Source organism: Marmota flaviventris, chromosome 19, assembly GCF_047511675.1.
Source record: "Marmota flaviventris isolate mMarFla1 chromosome 19, mMarFla1.hap1, whole genome shotgun sequence".
Taxonomy (NCBI): domain Eukaryota; kingdom Metazoa; phylum Chordata; class Mammalia; order Rodentia; family Sciuridae; genus Marmota; species Marmota flaviventris.
This window is the reverse complement of record NC_092516.1, coordinates 35,102,064-35,122,639: the sequence shown is the minus strand read 5'-3', so window position 1 is coordinate 35,122,639 and position 20,576 is coordinate 35,102,064. Positions and strand designations below refer to the sequence as shown.

The 20,576-nt window shown below is 43.5% G+C and overlaps 1 protein-coding gene across 1 annotated transcript in view; it reads right to left on the bottom strand.

Moving 5' to 3' along the window:
• The window catches only part of Sdk1 (sidekick cell adhesion molecule 1), an 886,283-nt gene that overhangs the window by 166,358 nt on the left and 699,349 nt on the right, over positions 1-20,576 (bottom strand). The window contains exon 17 of the mRNA XM_027956222.2: positions 18,695-18,876. Within this exon, the coding sequence (XP_027812023.2) occupies positions 18,695-18,876 (182 nt within the window). The remainder of the gene's footprint in view (positions 1-18,694; positions 18,877-20,576) is intronic.

Below are 20,576 nucleotides of genomic sequence, written 5' to 3'. Positions count from 1 at the left end.
CACACTCATCAATGACACAGAAAAGAGGGTCTAGCAATTACTCACACATGAATCAATCAGTTTTCTTTTTTTTTTAAATATTTATTCATTTATTTTTTAGGCGGACATAACATCTTTGTTTGTATGTGGTGCTGAGGGTCGAACCCGGGCCGCACGCATGCCAGGTGAGCACGCTACCGCTTGAGCCACATCCCCAGGCCTCAATCAGTTTTCAATACGAGCACAAGGGAAAAAGTCTTTCCAACAAGCAGCACTGGAAAAATTGGACATCCTTCCTGGAGCCTTACCAGCCATGTAGAAAGTTCAAGTACACTGAGACCACTGTGGGGGAGAAGCCACGTGCAGGTGCTGCAACAGAGACTCCCCGGGGAGCCTCCCTGTCACCATCAACATGGTGTGGAAGCCCCCTTCCACCTCCCTCCGCAGATGAATGAGTGACACTCCGTGGAGAAGAGCTACCACCCAAACCCTGCTCAAGACCCTGACCACAACATCATGACCCACAACATAATGGTTGTTGCCCTTGACTGCTAAGTTTCAAGGTCATCTGGTATGCAGCAAGAGAAAGCCAGGGCAATATTCTCTGGCAGAAAGAAAAAAAGAGAAAAAAGGAAAGAGGAGGAGGAAGAAAAAATAACAAAGGGGAAAGCGCAGGGGAAAACATCAGAAGCTCCTGGGAAACACCAAAACACGTTTTGCCTTTTTCTGTAGAATCCATGCTTTTTGGGACTAAAGAGGAATTCCTTTCGTCCTTCGTGTTGCACCTTCAGAATAGCATCCGTCCCAATTACTGCTTGTGAGTTTATAATGCTTTTTCATCAAATGTCATTAAATTCTCTAAAATAAGACATGGATCATATGCTAGGAAAAAGGATACGTAGCCCAATCTAAATCGGAAATGACTTTCCAAGTTTCAAGAGGACGCCTGTACCTTTGTTTCTCTTCCCTGTGGTGTAGGAGTCCTGTTGAGAGATGAGTTCTTTCCTGGCCCTGTCCTTATGGTGGTATAATTAACATCCGGTAAAATCCACTCCCAAAGCACTTCTGCTCCCTGCTCATTGCATGGGATTTCACCAATAGGAGCCTAACTGTCATTGCACCTGGGCCACCTCAGCCCAAGCCAGAGCCTTAGGGTCTAACCCTCTGGCACACACCCTCCATCCCCAAATCAGAGGAGGACTCGGGTTTCTCTTTCTCTACCACCCTGGGCTTTATTCAGAAAATCACCCATTCTTCTCAACCCTCTTCTATTCCTAGATCCTTGGCTTCTCTTTTTCCTAATTATTGTCATTAGAAGTGACTCAGAAATTTGTGGACAATGGAATTGAAAATTCCCTCAAGCAAGAAAAAGAGCTACAGCCAGTAAATTCTTCCTGACAATGTTTCAAATAAAAGAGCAGTTATGGCAGGAAAGGTCTTAATTATTGAGGTTACATCACCCTATCCCTACAGGGGGAAAGACAGGGCTGCAGGCTCAGCCAGGGCTCCTGGGAGGAGGAGAGAGGGTTTTAGCATTGCCTTCTCCCAAGAGCTCCCAGAGCTGGCTTTTAGCATTGCCTTCTCCCAAGAGCTCCCAGAGCTGGCTTTTAGCATTGCCTTCTCCCAAGTGCTCAGCTGGAAGCTGCAACTTCCTGCTGCTCAGAATCTGACCTCAGGGGCATTTTCTCCCTAGATAATTAGCGTTTGAAGTTTGGTTCTTGCCAAACCCCTGAGGGCTGGACCTTGAAGCAGCTTGGTAAAGTGGCAGGTGTTATGTTTTTCTTTTTTTTTTTTTTTCTGATTTTCACTGCTAAGAAAACAGAAAAATATCCACTTTCACTAGCTGATTTCCCCAACAGACCTGGGTGGGTGCTCAGTCTTAAATTCAACATAGTCCAAACCCACTCGACACAGTGTCAAATCCACATGGCCATGGGTGAGCAGCTCCATTATGTAGCACAAGTGCTGACTCCTGGGGCCCAAGGATAACCACAGGTAAAAGGCAAAATGAACCGGGATGTGCACAGCCAGGACTAAAGAGCCACTGCTTCTTCTGCTTCTTGGAGTGGGTGGGTAGGAGGCAGGACAGTGCAGAATGGCCCTGGCACCATGCCATAAGGGTCATAAGACCAAGAGATACTGAGTTTGCATAAGGGTAAATCATTGTTGACTGACATTCAAAACTCTACTACTGTTGAAATCATGTTTGAAAACCATACTTACACATTGTATGTTACCAGGTCAAAGGAGCCAATCTGAAAAGGGTGTGATTCCAGCTCTGTGACATTCTGGGAAAGCCCATATACGGCCTGGCTTGTAAAGGATGTAAATACAGGAGGATCTTGTTCTTTTTTTTTTTTTTAATATTTTTTTAGTTGTAGTTGGACACAATACCTTTATTTTATTTATTTATTTTTATGTGGTGCTGAGGATCGAACCCAGTGCCTCGCACATGCTAGGCAAGCGCTCTACTGCTTAGCCACAACCCCAGCTGGAGGATCTTATTCTTGATGAAAATTCAAAATGAATCACTTGTTCTTGGAAGAAATTTAAAAATTTTTTAAATTAAATTCTACAATTAAATAAAAAATGGAATTTGCAAAACATTTTGTATTAGAAATGACTTCATTTCATACTGACTAATTTTTCAGAATTTTAATTCTCTTATCAAATAAAAAGGAATATAATAGTGTTGCCTATTTTTCTTACTGCATGCTTTGGTTTTTAAATTTTCCAACCTGATTTATGTTGAATGATCTTGGTGTGTACAACACAAATTTCTCAGAAGTTGGCTTCCTCAAGCTGTGAGAGTGTACAGTCCACTTTGTATACTTTAAATATACCGGCTGATATTATGAACAATATTTATGTCAATATTACCAACACTATTGTATGTTTATAGAGCCACATTTCCCCACCACAGTGAGTGAACAACTTTTCTATTAAAGGGAGTGAAAACACTTTCTCTTCCGAGAACATCAGGAGGATGCTCCCCAATTCAGATTTGCGTCTTCCAAGAATCCTCCCTTCTTCAGCCTCAGTGTTGTACTTAATGAAAAAGGAATCCGATGAAGCAAGGATTCCAGTCAAATTGTACCACACTTTCCTCCAAAACACGGCTTTTAGACAGAAAAAAGTTGGGACTGATAAGATCGTCTGAAAGCCCGAGTAAGTACCCATGAATGAGCTTGGTTACAAACTGTATCTGATCAGGTACAAGAAGCTAGTTTCAATGTCCTGCCTTTAGTAAAGGAAGCTGAAATTTTTCCTGCAATTGCAGAATCACTCATGTTGCCGCATGGAGACTGTCAGCTCCACATTTGGGACCGATGAAGTGCAGGAAATAGGAAAGGTGCTGTTTTAAATAACGGTGTTAGAAGATGCATGGATGACATGTAGGTGGACCCAGAGATAAATTCTAGTCTAGAAGACTATTAAATCACATCAGTTTGCATTGCAGGTTGATGGACACTGATGTGAGAATCTTTAGTGGGTATACAGCGAGGTTGAATCCCTCGAAATCAGTTCTTCTGTCAATATGGTATCCTGACTTCATATTTTCACAAAGCAAAAACCAGGAGGGACCACAATCTTGGATTTTATTTGATTTTCTACTCTGTTAACATCATTTAATGAGCAATTTGGATCTGCACATCACTGTTTATATAAGGGACCATCTCTGTGACTAAAACAATGGATCTCTTGAATCCCAGGCTTTTCAGGTTGAATTCTGCTATGGTATTTATGCCTTTCTGTTGGTGTTCATGTCTGAAACTTACAGATGTTTTCCTCTAAAATGTTATTTATTCTAAGGTAGTCTTTTGCTTCTGCATTCTAGAAGCCCTTCCTACATAGATAATAACCATTTGGGGGGGGGGGGCTAGAAGCTGCAATTATTTGTCTTTTTTCCCTTTGTTTTTAAAACTTGTACATAGTCAAATTTATCTGTTTTTTTTTTTTTTTTCATTTATTTCTTCTAAATATTGAGGCATAGTTAGGAACATTTTCCCTGCTTCCATGTTTCAGGGGAACTCACTAAAGTTTTCTTCTAGTACTTTCATATTTCATCTTTTTGATATCTATATCTCTGATGCACTTTGAATGGATCCTTACATATGAAACAGGGAATGTATCCACTTTTATTTTTTATATATAGGTATCAATTTATTTCAATAATTCTAATCAAAAATTCTAAATTTAGTAATTCAAGATGCTGCCTTCTATAGTGACACAGGCACACCAATGTTTATAGCAGCTGAATTTACAATAGGTAAACTGTAGAACCAACCTAGATACCCATCAATAGATGAACGGATAAAGAAACTGTGGTATATATACACAACAGAATATTACTCAGCATTAAAAGAGAATAATGTGGTATTTGCAGGTAAATGGATGGAGTTGGAGAATATTATGATAAGTGAAGTAAACCAATCCCAAAAAACTGAAGGCCAAATGTTTTCTCTGACTTTGTTTTTTTTCTGATCTATGATGGGGGAAGGGCATGGGAAGAATGGAGGATCTTTGGATTGGGCAAAGGGGAGGGTGGGGAAGAGTTATGAGTGTATGAAATATGGGGGAATGAGATGGACATCATTACCTTAGGTAAATCTGTGATTGCATGAATGGTGGGTCTCTATACCGTGTACAACCAGAGAATTGAAATGTTGTGCTCCATTTGTGTACGATGAATTGAAATGCACTCTGCTGTCACATACAACTAAGTAGAACAAATTAAAAAAAATTAAAAAGACACTGCCTTTATTACATACTAAATTTCCATATGTAATGGAGTCCATTTCTGTACTTTCTGTTCTGCTTCATGCATCTATTCATGCACCAACATGATGCTGTTTTATTTCTAGAGCTTTATAATATGTTTCACTACCTAAAGGACTCAAGCTTCACTGCTTTTCTCTTTCAGGATTTTTCTGGCTACTCTTGCTCTTCTCTCTGTCTCTGTCTTTCTCTCTCTCTCTTTTTCTTTTAATTAATGAACTTTAAATTAACTTCTAACTCCAGAAAAAAAATCTACTAATATTTTTACTGGGACCATGTGATAATTCTAAATTAATGTAGAGGATACCAACCTCACTGTGACATTGAGTTTCCTATGCAAGGACATGAATGTCTTTTCATCTGTTTATAACTTTTGTGACCTTCTGGAATGTTTGCAATTTTCCTCATATGTGTTGGCCAGTTCTTACTAATTCCCAAGCCTCTGTTCTAAGGTAATTCTGCTACCGTAAATGGGATCTTCTCTTCAATGATAACTTCTAGCTGTGCTTTGTTTGTGAGTATGAAGTCAGGTTTTTTTATATGCTGATTTTATAAGTTGCTAGTTCATTCAAGGCATTCTAGATACCAAATCTTATTATCTGCAAATATAGTTTGATTAATTCCTGTTCAGGCCTCCTGCCCATACCTGATTTCTCTTATCTATTGCTTTGACTAACTCTTGCATTTAACAATAACAAGTAGAGGAGGCAGTAGGGCCTGTGGCTCTTCCTTCTGTAGGAATGTCTGTATGCTTCTGATTAGATAAACAGAACACAGATTGTGGTTCAAGGTACACACATGGTTTACCATTCTGAGTAAATTTCTATTTATATGTTTTTACTACAGAGGAGAGTTGAATATTGGCAAATGTCAAAACTATATTCTTAGAATAAACCCCACTTGCATATGATCTACTATTTTTTAATATGTTGTTGAATTTTATTTGATAATTTCTAGCATATTTCCACCAATGCTCATAAACTAGTCTATGACTTTCTTTTTTTGGTGCATTCTTTGGAATTGTTTGTGGCCTATGATGGGATCCATTTGTAAAGGGTGTTCTCTGCTACCAAGGGTCAGAGTTGCATATGTAGCTATGACTGTTCCTGTATATTTTGTGTTGCTTGGTTTTTTAGTAAGTTAGTTTGCTTTTTGTGCACATCTATCTTCAACTGGAAGAAGCATGCTAAATTCCTTGAATAAGTATCTCCCTCTTTGCATCTCCTATAGGCTCTTCTTTATAGAAGTTGCTGCCATGTTCCTGGGTGCACAAGTTATGGTTGTTATGTCTTCACTGCAAATTGTGGCTTTTAGCATTGAAAAATTCTCTCTTTGTCTTTAATGTTTCTTGATGCAGGTTCTACTGGTCAAATATCAAGATTATGACTCTGTCTTTTTTTTTTTTTGTATCAGGAATTAAACTTAGGGGCACTTGATCACTGAGTCACACCCCAGACCTATTTTGTATTTTATTTAGAGACAAGGTCTCACTGAATTGCTTAGTGCCTTGCTTTTGCTGAGGCTGGCTTTAAACTCACGGAACTCCTGCCTCAGACTCCCAAGCTGCTGGGATTACAGTGTACGCCACTGTGCCAGGCGACACTTGCTTTCTTTTTGTTTTATTTGCCTGTGTCTCTTTGTTCATCTTTTCCCTTTTTAGCCCCCCACACCTCAGTCTTGCTGTAGGTATCTCTTATTTACAGCCAAGTGTTGGATTTTGGCTTTGTTAGCCAATATAGAATATTTGTGTTTTTATAGGTAAATTAAGTCTATTATATTTATTGACACAATCAATACATTGGGCTTCAGTTCCATCATAGTATCTACATAAATAATGTTACAAATACATATTCTATAACTATATATGATCATGGATATATGTAAGCGTAAGTGTGTGTATTTCATGAGATGCTATGTTCTGTTTTTTCCTTTATGCTGTGTGTTTTGATAATTAGAAAGGTCTGCATACATGCTTGTATGTGTGTGTGGGTGTGTACGTGCATATGTGTACATGAGCATGTGTGCTTGGATATGTGTGTACACACACATCCTACTGGCTAGCCAGGTCCTTTCTTTGTGCTTCTGCAATGAATCTAGGTATGAGGGTCTTGCCTTCATGGGGCTCAGATTCTAGTGGGAGGAGCAGACCCTTTAAATTCTATATAAAAACCACTACAGCAAAGGTCAGCTTGTTTCCTTAAAAGAGGATCTTATGGAGGAGCTAGTTCCTGAGCCAAATCTTTAAGTAGAAGCACCAGATAAAGATGCAGTAAGCAGGGAAATGCAACCTGCACACGTGCTGAGCGTATCTGCAAAGTTGAATACATGCACTCCCCTCAAGGTTGGTCTGTGAAACTGTAATACGCAGAGTCTGGGTGAAGAATGCCGCCTCTGGAACTTCCCAGAGCCAAGAGGCACAGAAACAGCCTCCTGCGATGTGTGCATTCTCGTGCAGCCTGGAGGGGGAGCTGTGGGGCCTCAGGTCAGGATTCCTGTGTGGGCAGGAGCCCTCAGCAGCCCAGTAGGTGGCCATTCAGCCCCAGCTAGTGGATTGGCTTTTGTAGGCCTTCAGTTGACATTGCAAAGGGGATTTTCGGCACATGGAACTAAAACCTTTCCTTCTGCAACTTCTGCCCATTGTTTCCCACTCTGTTTCCTGGGTAAGCCATTCCTTGTATGCACACATAATCTGACAGACTATTTGCAAATCACAAAAATACCCAGCATGGCTTTACTACTACAGGCCCAATAAACACCCTCCTTCTTCCCTCCACGTCTCATGCACAGGACGACTGAGCGGTGCCTGTGCTGGTTCTGGCTGTTTTCTGAGGAGCAGGGACTCTCTCACTATCCCTTATGGTCAGGCACCTGGAGTGGCTTCTCTCCAGCACATGTTGCATGGCATGACATTATGAACTGCTGTCATTTGTTAAGAGAGCTTAAGGTCATGGTCAAGGTCTCCTTCAGCCTCAAAGCCCCAAGTGTTTTCAAGGTGATTGGGAAGGTCGGGTCCCCAGGTCCAATGTCACAGTGTTGGTTGTGAGGTAGGATGGAAGAGATAAGGATAGGCAGAAAGGAACCTAACAGGGAAGGGAAGAGAAATTATACCTTTAAATCTGTGAAGCTTCACAAGCCCCCCCCCCTTTACTCCCCACGCCTGTCTTCCTCCAGGCCTGAATTCATAAAAAGAGCCCTTGAATGTTAGAGTATTGTGAGTCCAGATGATTAATGCCCACATTCATTGCTAGCCTACACAACATATTTTCTTTAGACTGAATAAAGCAAAGGAAACTATTGTTAGAAACTTATGAGTATCTCCCAAACGCTATCTGTTGCCTTGATGACATCAACCTAGAGATTCTAAAAGAAAGAGACCACTATGATGGTCCTTGGTTTCACTATTAAGAGAGCTGAGATCAGCAGGCTGATGCTGCCCCCCAAGAACATCTCATGTCCACTGTTTACAGAGCTTCCTTTAAAAAGAAGAGCCTGTGACCCCAAAAGTGAGTCTCACCCTTGAGCATCCCTTATCCCTGTGAGTGTGTATCCTGCTCTATTACTTGCTTTTCTAAATAAATATTTGTGCCTCTTGTGATGTGTCCTGAAATTCTTTCCTGTGACATAAGTTAAGAATCGGCCAGGGCTGGGTGGAGGTCCCCTTCTCCCATCTCAGTGAGGTCTCTTCAGACCCCTTTCTGGTGACAATGGTTTGTATCTAAATATGGTATTTTGGCTTATTTCTCTTACATTGCAATGTGTTGATTTTGATCATCAATCCAACAAAACAATTTGCTTTTGATTTCTGATTCTGAGGCTGAATAGATAGCTTACCCATAGACTTGTGACTGTGCCAGGCAGGCCCGTTCCCCACAGATGAAAAGAGACACAACACAGGTTGTTTTCTTCCTTCTCTTTTTGTTTTTCCTCCCCATCCCCCAATACTGAGGTTAGAACCCAGGGCCTCATACGTGCTAGGCAAGTGTTCTACCACTGAACTACACCCCTAGCCTGTCATTTTTATTCTTGACATTTCATTTAAATCAGGCAATATATGAAGACAACATCAAGCTTATTTGGGACAACCCTTCCCCACCACTGAGTGAATTCTAGTCAATCATTACACGTCCTCTTTTCCCCAACCTACATCAATGACAGCAATGGTTTAAATGATAATTAATCCAAAGAAGCCTCTGCTGACCATGGAACTGCATATGGTTTTGAAGATTCACATGACAAATGGAATTAATAAAAGTGACATCATGAAAGACTGGCAGAGAAATTTGTGGGGCCTCGTGGGACAGGTGGATGTGGGCATTCGGGCCTCTGCAGTAGGACTGATGGACCTCTGTCCTACTTATTGTCCCCTATCAGATGGATACAAACCCAACCTGAGGATGGCAAGCAGCCCACTGGCAATGCTGGGAAGTGAGCTAAATTTAGCACAGAGTGAAATTACAGTGTATTGTCCACCGGTTTTTATATTCTAATGTGCCCAGTTGTATTGATTATGATAACATTATCTTATCTGTTTCAGATAAACTGTGAAATCTCATTAACACAATAAAATTTCATCTTTCATTACCCTCAAATGCAAAGTCAGTTTTCCTGGGGGGTGGGTGGCCTTGCATGTGACTATTCAGGGAGGATCAGTCTCCTTGGCAGCATTTCCAGTGGAGGAAAGGGTCAGAGTCCAGGCTCCTGAAAAGAGCTGGGTCCTTGTGGGAGGGGGATGCTTCGGAAGGCAGGCTGTAGTCTCCTAGCTGGCTTTGGGGCCACCTGTGCCCAGAAATGAGTCTCACCACGTCTCCCACTCCCTGGTGAGAGCCCAGCACAGCTGCTCTGCCACGAGGGGGCTGGGCAGGGAGCTGAGGGCCAGGCAGCTGCTTTGCAGCAATATGGCGACACTGTGGAAAAGGGCACAACTGCACACCCTGTTTTCATTGCCCCCAAAGAATACGATTTACAATACTAGGGTCTGAAGTGCCTATCTAGGACTTAATGGGGATTCATGGGCATCTACTTCTCCAGGTAACCTCACAGAATTAAGCATATATGCCTTTCAAATGGGAGAGGTGAGCTCATTACATAGAAGAATTACTGGCTACGCATTACTGGGTGGATGTATATATTACAATCTGTGTGCCGGCTGTTATCGTTAATTCCACATCATTATAGGCTACAGCTGAGTTCTTGTGCTGTTATGGTTCTTGCAGTTTTGATATACCTAAATGTGCTCACTGCATTAAACATTTCCAACACATTATTAGGATAACAAATCTTTGACAAATAAACTTGAGTATCTTTTTTATGGCCTTAGTAAGAAAATACTTTAAAAGTTCTCTAGGTCCCTTTCTGGACTTGTTTTTTTTCCAGTTCTTTGTTTACCAGGCATCCAGAAGTCTTCGGGGCCAATTTTCAGGTTGAGGTAACATCACAGGGGCTAGGCAGGCAGGCCTGGGCACTTTGTCTGCCAACCTTGCCTAGGTCGGCCTGCTCCTCTGAATCCGTAGCAGGTTAGGGACAAGATGATAGGAAAAGAGTGTTTTTATTCATGAAATGCCAATTTCATTTCTGAGAAATGTTTTCACTTGTGACCAGGGCTGAGCTTCCCAAATGAAGGCCCAAGGCTGGCAGGGAGTGGCTGTGTCTCAGTCACTTTTGGTCCAGTAGCACTTCACTTTGAGGTAGTACCTCCTCCTTTTCTTCATCCAAATCCCGGTTCCCAGGCACCCCATCTTCATGATTTCTCAGTGTGTGTGGAAAAGCACACTAGAGGCTTCTTTCTAGTTCTTAACTGCTTTCCACACTAGCCTTTGGCTGCCTGCATACACACATGCCCATCCATACATTTAGGAAGTTGAGTTCTCTGTGATGCTGAATGACACACTTCCTGGACATGCTGGGTGACACTTTCAATGCAGAAGTTTTCATGGCATGTCTTTTAGGCTGTGGCCCATGGCAGCACTTCTGGCAGAGCAGGGGAGGAAAGTTCTGGGTCCAGGCTCTCGCATGGGGCTGGGTCTGTGTGGGAGGCACTCAGGTGAGGCTGCTGATGCAGGATGCAGGAAAGACACAAAGGGCCCAGTCCACTGTGACAGTGCCTGGAGATGCTTTCCCTAGAGCATTCGAGATAGTGAGAAGAGCAGGACACAAGGCAGGTATTATGTCGGCATAGCACTGAAGAGTGAAATAGAACCCGTGAGCCTTCTGATTATAATCAGACATTCATTTATGCTTTGTAAATGGGTCAGGCTTTGCTCTTGGATATGAAAATACAAATACAAAAAAGGCAAATCAGAAACAGCCCCTGCCTTCAGAGTCCCAGGCTAGTCGGAAACACGGGGCTGTAAATCACAAAATAATACAATGGCCAGAGCAGCTGAAGATGGGTTTCACTTGCTCATGTGTCTTCTAGCGGCAGCTGAAGGACAAGCTACAGAACCCCTCCCTTCTCACAAGGTCACCTGCAGGTTACAGATGCTGGGATCCATCCCAAGCCAAGGAGCTCCTGAATCTGAGCTCTGTGCCCAAGCTGGGGGCCCCTGCTCACATCCCCAGTGAGACCCCCAATTTGTCTTATAGCTGGACATATAGTACAGGCTCCACAGCCCAGACCCTGCTGAGCCCTAACTCCAGAGATGAAATCAGTCAGACCAAACGTCCTGGATTGCTGGAGTCCAGCATTCTTTAAACTGTGGGTCACAGATGATTAGTGGATTAGGAAACCAATTTGGCAGTCACACCAGCATTTTAAAGAGAATGAAACAGAATGGAAAAGAACAGAAAATATCAAAGAACATCATACACTGCGAGGGTAACTGTTTTTCCATGAACCCTTTGTTTCAGGTGTGTGTGCATACCGGGGTTGATGTAAAATAGATTTCTTATTGTGCACTGCAGTTCACAATGTCTGACAGCCACTGTTCACCCACCTGCCATGTGAGTACAAGTGAGATGAGATTTCATTTCTTTTTTTATTTCACATATGAGCTGCAGTGAAGTATATGAAGTAATTTTTGACCATGCTTGGTATATGCAAAAAAAAAAAAAAAAAAAAAAAGTAAATTCTAGTGATGACAAGTCACTGCAGTTAGGGCCTGGACTTTGGAGATCACCTGGCCAAGGTTTAAATTCCAGTATTTTTCAGCATTTTCTAGCTATGTGACCTTGGGAGAATTAGTTGCCTATCTGAACTTCCTTTATTTTTCCCTCTGTAAAATAGGGACAGTATGTCTGTCTCACATGACTATTAGGAGTCATGTGAGTAGCATAGCATAATGAAAAGCAGTATATAGTGGCTTCCCCCCAAACACTGGCTTCCTATCTTTTCCTTCCTGTAAATTCTAAAAGACCAAATTAAGCCCATACCTAATGGAACATTCCATATCTATTTTGTTCAGCTTTTACTCGGTGTTTTAGGTAATGCTGGGAGAATTTGGAACATTATCCTATTCTGTAGGAAAGGCCCGAGGTCTGGAAAGTCTTAGGGATTGAGAAACAAATCTTTTGTGCAGTGTCATTTAATGCCACATTGAGAATTTCCCAAGAGGAGATAAGAATGGGGCTTGCAAACGAGTGTTCATTTATAATCCTTACTTTAGAAAACCTTTGAAAGCCCAAGTGAACATTTAGGAGCTTTTACTAATGTTTTAGAAATGTGGATAACCAAATATTTTCTCCATTTCTTTTTAAATATGAAATATTTCTCTTTCATTATAAGATAATGTTCTGAAACCAGAATAAATCACCATAGCACAAACATACCTGTTACAGGAAGAAAAATGATAAAAGAAATAAAACCAGAAACAAAAAAAGTAAAACCTTGTTGCTCTCAAAATGATGATTTATGGTATAATTTGTCTTTGGATCCTTTTTGGAAAAATCAACATCTATATCTTAATGGATACAGTTTTAAAATGGGGAGCAGGAGTTTGCTAATCTACATGGGTTTGTTTCAGGATGTAACCACGATCTAGTACATTTTATATTCCAACAGTGCATGAGCAGGAGCCCCCCACCACAGGCTCACCTGAGAAGAACCCATGGGTCTGTCTTTCATGGTTATTTGAATGATTTTGAACAAAAACTGAATCCTGTGAACCATAGACTGAATTAGCATAGGATATGAACTGCTGATTGCTTCCGGTGACTGGTACTTTCCCTCCCATTCTGTACCATTAGAAAGTTGCTGAAGTCGACATTGGCAATAGGAAAAATGCTTCTAATTACTCTGGGCATTTAGTGTGCAGAACTTCCACTCTGGGTTTTTTCCAATTGAAACCAAAAGCATATCGATTTCTGGGAGCACTGTGAAATTTTCGAGTAAATGCAGGTTATTTTCCACTTCCTTCAGGGAGTCATGGTAGAAAACCGACAGGTGGGCTTCAAGCATGTTGAGATTTCAGGCCACAGGGTCTGCATAGAGCCAGCGTTTCTTATCACCCCTTGCAAAGTTCACTTGGCTGAAACTGTCTTAGAGTCGTGCTGCTCCATTTGTAAGTTAATATATCCCCTTTAAAATGCCTCGAACAGAAAAGGTCAAAGAGGCGCTGTTAATAAAATCTATTAAATGGAATTGGCAGACAAGAAACTGGGGGCTGGTGGATGAAAGGGGAACTTGAAAAGTTGGGAAGTTAGAAAGTTGGTAGCAGGCAGTACCCGTGTGCCCGCAGCCAGTCCATGCCAAGATCTTGTAGAGAGCCAGCGGGGACAAATCGCTCATTTCTAAGACATCTCAATAATACACGGAATTAAGCAGGAACGCAGGGCGTGTAGCAGGTGGATGGTGGGTTCAAAACTACGCTGTGCTGAAGTTAGTGTAGAAATAACTTCCTTATCTTCCTTAAGGAGCTTCCTGGAAAAACACACTTGAGACCAAAAATGTGTTTGCAAGAGAAAGGAGCTGGAGCGAGCAGCGCTCCGTTAGCTGCCAGTGCCAGCCGAGCAGCTTGCGCGCCCTGCGCTGCGCACCCCGGGCGAGCGCTGCATCATTTATGAGTTCTCTTTGAGAAAGACTGTCTAACAAGTTCCACTCCCACCAACGGCAGTGTGAGCCGCACATCCTTCCCCAGCGGCCTGTGCCTTCTCTGGGGGCTCCAGCCAAGCCCTTGTTAGAGCCAAGATGAAGCTACCTCGCTGCCCCCTCTACCCCCGCCCCATCGCACTTGCCCTTGGATAAGGAGAAGCGATCAGGCGGGCAGGAGGCAGCCCTCGCCCTCCCCAGGCTGAGTAATCCTGCCTCTCTCAGATCTCCTGATAGACTGCCAACCCGTGTTTCTATACATTCTGATAATTTCCCAAATTAAGCTGGCAAATAATTAATTTTATGAGTTATTCTTTTCTCCTTTCCTATGCAGGCATTTTAATTATTTCCCTTTTCAGTCTGAAGGACCTACTCAGCCTCCAGGTCTTCCCCACACTCAGTGCCAGCAGCTGTGGGACACTCATGGCCTAAGTGGGCTCCCAGGCAAGGAGCCTGGGCAAGGAGCCTGCTCAGCTGCTGCCCAAGCTGGGTGGAGGTCGTGGCCTGCGGGCTGTGGATGTGAAGTCTGCTGATTCCAGCAGGGATGATTAGGAAGTACCCGGAGGCGCTCCTGGGAGGCAGCCCTGAGGCAGCGGACTGTGCCATTTCAAACCTAGAAACCTTGCAACTCCTCAGCTACTGTCACCTTGGAGAGGAGGAAACTGCTAGCTGCCCCTCCAATAGCCTCCCCTTTTCCTGCCTGAACAATGGATGGAAAACCATGCAGCTGAGAAATCCACATTTCTGGCTTTTCCTGCAGAGAATTCCATGAATAGGAAGCAGAAGTCAGTGACACATGGAATTCTAAGAAAAATACTAAAAGATCTTTAAAGGAATACTTGGCCACAAGACACACCCATGTTATGTTTTCCTCCAACTTGCCTTCTAGAATGTTGATGTGATAGCAGGCATTACAGTAGATAGCTTATCACCATGAGGCAAATACCAAAGATAGCAAAGCAAAAAGACAGAAAATCCTGATTCTCTGATGATCCCAGAGTGGCCCTACAACCCACATTCCCACCCACTGCCTGCTCTTCTGATGTGAGAAAAAAGAAAAATCACATCTTCATTTTGTTTAAGCTACTGTCATTGGGGTCTGTTTCTAGCAGCTGGATCCCATATCTAACTAATACAGACAGCTACAAACTTGATCCCTTGCTGGTTCCACCCCAGGGATCCCAATAAGCCCCTCTTTAGGGGTGGCTCTCAAGTCTATGGTCTGTTCTGAGGGTTTTGATTGGGGAATTGTACTCCTCCTCTGGAGGAATGAGGAGCGACCTCAGTGAAGCTGGTTCCTTGACTGGTTCTTGCCCTTATTCCTCAAGCTCTAGTATACCTTCCTCCAGGACTAGCCTGCAGGAACCGAAGCAGAGGCTGTCAGCATCTTCTCGACCCTGATGGCAGAGCCCCTCCCACAGCTCTGAGCATTTAGTTGGTGCCCACATTAATTCTCAAATAGCTATTTTACTATTAGCAGAAAGACTGACCCCGAATATCTTTCTGTACTGTAGCTACTGAGGAAACTTTCAAACACCAGGTGGATGGATGCCCAGTAGGAAAGCAAACACACCCCAGCAGACAGGTCTGTAAAGCCCCAGTTCTCAGAGCCTTTGCACACATGTATTGTGTCCTTTTCTAGTCATACCTGCTTTCAAGGCAGCCAGGGCAGATATCAAGGGCCCAATTTTACAGATGAGGCCCCTGAGGCCCAGAGAGGCTTGGTACACTTCCTAAAGAAATAGGATAGAAAGCAGGAGGCCCAGAGAGGCTCTTATCGGGGTCTCATCTTCAGAGTGTGTGTGTGTGTGTGTGTGTGTGTGTGTGTGAGAGAGAGAGAGAGAGAGAGAGAGAGAGAGACCATATCCCAGCACTCCAGTCTGCCCCTTTGCTGCTCTAAAGCACTGTGGTCCTTCCTGTTGTCTTTTCTTCCTGCTGTGTCACCTAGTCTGACTGTTTTTATCTTGCTCACTGGGCAGGTGTGACTGTGCCTCCAAGGCACCCAGAGCTGAGGGCTGGTTGTGCTTTCCCAGCCAAGTGTTATAGCCTGGCTTATAGCCAGTGCCACAGCCAAATCCAAGGCACAGCATCCTCATGCTATTATTATTAAGTGTCACCACCTCAATCTGCCCTGGGGCTCCACACATTCCTTGAACAAACAGGTCTGGTGGGCAGGTGCTTCCTGGAGATGTCTCTGAGGCTGTTGTAGTCTGATAATTTTCACCAGTGGCCCATGAAAGGGTTTAAGGTTGGGGTCAGGGTCTGGAAAAAGAACATGAAATGACCAATGGAATCCCAGCAAGCTCTGAGGATATTCCCTAGGGGGCATTAACAGTCCCAGAGAGCACACAGGAAGTCTGAAACATGCAGAGGAAAAGCTGCATCCTCAAAGGGAAGGCAGACAGAACTGTGTTCCTGAAGCCCATGAGGAGGAAGTCTTCACACAGGGCTGGGGGTCAGGACAGCCATCATGAGCATATGAGGAAGGTCCATGTATGGATGAGGAAGTCCACGTGTACATGAGAAAGTCCTCCAGAGCATCGAAACAGAGCTGCCCCATGGGGAGTGAAGATGTGAATTATGGCCATGTTTGCTAGGTACCCCTGAAACCTGTGGGGCTCCAGGTTCATGTGCCCACACCTGACATCCAACACCCAAGCAAGGGAAAGACCACTCAGCTCCAAAAGTGAGGCTGCACATGGAGAATTGCCCGCGCAACTGTGGTTCCAATATTAACTTATGAGAGTCAAACAAAAGCAGATAGGGAGGACTGGAGAGAGAGCAAGTGGAGTCAGGTTCTCACCCATGTGAAGAAAAGAGCCTTTTACAGAGCTATGGCTCACTGCAGGAACCTCACCACCTGATAACTGCTCAGAGGAGCGGGATAGGAGCCCGCCCAGCACGTTGCCATTCAGCAGAACACATGCTCTGGCCTGCTAGTCCAGCTGCTAACATGCCAGAACCTTCTGAGGTCCTGCTGACATCAGGGGCTGCTGATGTCACTCAGAAGACAGTGGTCTTATCTCTGAAGATTGCATATTAGAGCTGTTGCAGCCATTTGCTAGATGTGCAATTTCATACCACCTAAATTCAAGCTAGCTGGCATGCAGTTTCTTTATGCATAGTGACTGAAGATACCGCCTGGACCCCATTCCTGTTTTTATACCCAGTTCAACTGTGCAGGAAGCAACGAATGAGGCTGTGAAGCTCAGCTGTATTGCCTGAAGGATTTCAGTGGAGCACAACTGAGGTAATACATGTAAACTGTTTTGAAAGGACAACACACCTCCCAAATATAGATCCTGACCCCTTCTTGTTGTAACCACTGAAGTGGGGGAAATCACCACTTGGGAGCCAAATTGTTGCTCTGATGTCTCTGAAGTTGTTGCCGCCATCTTTGCTTCCTCCCACCTTGCTTGCACTCCACTGACAGATTCATTTTCCAGGACACCACTTTGATCATGACATCCACAGCTCTTAAGCCTTGAATGGCTCCCCATTGCCAACTGTATAAAAGGCAAACTCCAAGCCTCAAACCCCCCCTCAGTCAGGCTGAGATCTGCTTCCCTCTACTCTCTGCAGAACTCAAATGCACCAGTAAGTAACACAATGAGGCAGTTGCAGTTAATAGTAATAGGGGATTATTAATAGCAGTATTAGTCATTTTAAGCCTCCAAGTTTACTGTTATTTTATTAAATAGACTAATTAAATCAAACATTAATGGTCCAGGTTTTCAGCTATTTTCTTCTTCCAATGAACGATCAAGAATCACTTGCAGATGGACAGGTTCTTCTGAGCTGTCCTGCATTTTAATATTTCTTCTAGCCACTGTGCAGGCGGAACTGACTACGCTTAATTTATAAAGGAGGATTTATGGGCTTGGGGATGACAACAGACAGCCAATCAATAAGGGATGATAATAACAGCGTGTAATATCAAGGAACATTAGGTCTCGGGCATGATTTGGGGAGAGAAGTGGGCAGTTAGAAACCTTATCATTTGAAAAAGGTCAAGGCCTGGCAGCCATAAAAATGCCTAAGCAAATAAAATCACACCTGTGAATCAGGAGAGGGCATAAATTGCTGAGTGAAAAAGGATTTTAGATTTTGTGGAAAAATTACTTCCCTGGGCAAGGATTTGGGCTGCTGTAGGACAAATGCAGTTGTGTCAAGAGAGGGTCTATTTATTACCGCTCAAACAATAACATGCAATGCAGATGGGGAGAGTGTTTCCCGGCCAGCCGGCAATTCCTGGGGCTGGGACCAGAATCTTTCAGAAACATGGGAGGAGTCAGAGGCTGTAGAGAGGCTTCCAAAGACTGGGCCGAGTTTCAGCACATATATTTAAGAACCATTGGCTTCATGACTTTCTGTCTGGTCATTCCCCCTCTCCAGGGCTGGGGGGAATTTTTATTGATTTAGTAAATTGGTTGTGTAACTGAAAAAGGCAAAAAAAAAAAAAAAAAAAAAGCACAAAGTAGCAGATTCTATTACCAATAATCATATTCCATCATGAAAACCAGGATTGGAAATAATCGTTCTCTTTGAAGGACATTCACAGCATTACACAGAGCTTTGTGACCAGCTCAACTGAAAAGATGCCCTGATGGCATTTAGAAAAGTTCCCTTCCACAGACCCTTTCAAGAATAGGTGTGCTAGGAAAGGATGCGAGCAGACACTTCCTGCCCTCGGCACCCAGAAAAAGCAGCTGGAACATTATGCTTCCCTTCCACAGCATCGCTTCAGCTTAGAGGAGGCAGAGAGATGAAATCGCACACATGATGGATTTCTTCTAAACACTCCCTGGAGGAATGCACCCTGTTTTCATTTCTAGCACATTGCAATTTGAACTTCACAAACCTGGCTGCCTGACCAAGCTTCTGCATCCTGGTGGTTCTGGAAAGCAAGCTCACCTCCTTGTAAGGTGTATTCGGTCACTGCCCTGCTGAAGACACCCAGGCCAGCCCCGTTGTAAGCGGCCACCTGGATTTCATACTGTGTCCAGATAATCAGGTCTGTCACCAGGCAGTAGTTCACCTCCGGGCTAGTGATGTTTCTCTGCTGATGCTCACCAGGCAGGCCAGCCAGGCGATACCTGCACCAGAAAGGAAGCCCATGATGGCACAGAAACAATTCAGACTTGAGCTGGTTTTCTGTGGTTCTATGCAAATAAAGAAAAATGGAATTACATAAACCAGAGAGGGGCCAAGAGGTCAGTCCCAGACAACACTGTATCCCAATTCAACAATTTCAAAAGTTTATACTCAAAAGGTAGCTTCCAGGCATTCTAAGGTATATTATAAGTTCTGAGCAAAACAAAAGTGTCATTTCAACTACATTATGGTTATGGGAAAACAACAGTCTTATAAGTGTAACTTGTCCAGGGCTAATGGTGACTTAGAACTCCAAATTCCCCAAGTGATTTCTGTCAGGGTTTGAGAAATACTTTACTCTTGCAACTGAAATGTGGGGAGAAGTGGAGAAGCCAACAGTGTGTGGCCTCTTGGCCTCCAGGGGCTGAGCTCCCAGTTCTGGTCCATTTAGGAAATCTGGGTTTATCTAAGTATACCCCAGAGCAGGAAAAAGTGGGCTTTGAAAAGGCGTTAACACTTCTAAAATGCTAGTTTAGTGCTAACTACCACAAATTGTTTTGGGGGCTTTTGGAACACTTGGGTGGTATGATCTTTAGTTTACTAAAGGCAAAAATTCACAGTTATGTTTATTTAAAAGGTGACTCGCACACCTCTGCACTTAGAAAATGCATAAATTAGGAAACTGCATTTTGCACTATGAAAGGACTTTCAGAGCATTATTTTGATTAGCAAATGTTTTTCCATGATTCAGTTTATAGAAGTTAATGTACTGAACTGACTTAGTTAATTTGCCGAGCTTTTCTGGATCAGTCTCCCTGGTAAATGAGGGAACATGTATAGTAAAAGTGATTTCCTAATCATCTGCAGCTTCCAAAGCATCTAATTTCTATCCCAGAAGTGGTTCTTGCCTCAGAAAACCATGGCTTTGTGTGATAAATGGAAAGGGGAGATGAGTGATAAGGGATCCAAAACCAGAGTGGCAGCAATGAATCCGCTGACTCTCCACAGCACACGGGAACCTCTGGGCTCCTCCCCATGCTGCCTTGTCCTTAGGGCAGAGCGCCTCACATGAAAGGAAGCACCTGAGATAGGTGCACACAGACCAGGGCATTAGCAAGGCCACCATTGTTAGAAAAAAAGCAGAGACTGCAGGATTTAGGCTCTTCAGGAAAAAACAATGTTCCAAAGAGAAGGAGAGCTGAGAAGTCAATAGGGAAGTAGAAGATGGTAATCAAAGTTTCTTCATGAAAATCAGAGTTTTCTGAGATTCTTTCATCCTCTCCTGTTATAGACCACTCGCTCTTGGTGAAGCCAGTTTGGAAGAAAAGGTAAATGGTCAAGGGCAGCACATGAATGCTGGAAGGAGCATGGCTTCCTTCTGTCTCATGCTTGAAAGCAGGTGGCCCCAGGCTCTGGGAGGCACCAGGGAAGGGAGCTGTTAATTCTCTGGTGGGCAAACATGGAAGTTATCAAGCCACACCTCTGCCTCACACCCCATCAGCCTCTGACACTTGCTGAAGTGGCATCCTTAACTGACCACCTGCACCAACCAACGGCAGGTGCAATTCATTACAGGTACTCAGGTCGTTGAGGTAATAATGGCCCTCAAGGCAGTAGGCCACCAGGAGAAAGGCCTGGCATGGATTGACCCATGTGACAGATATTTCCATTTAAATTCTCTGCCCACAAAAGATGAACTTTT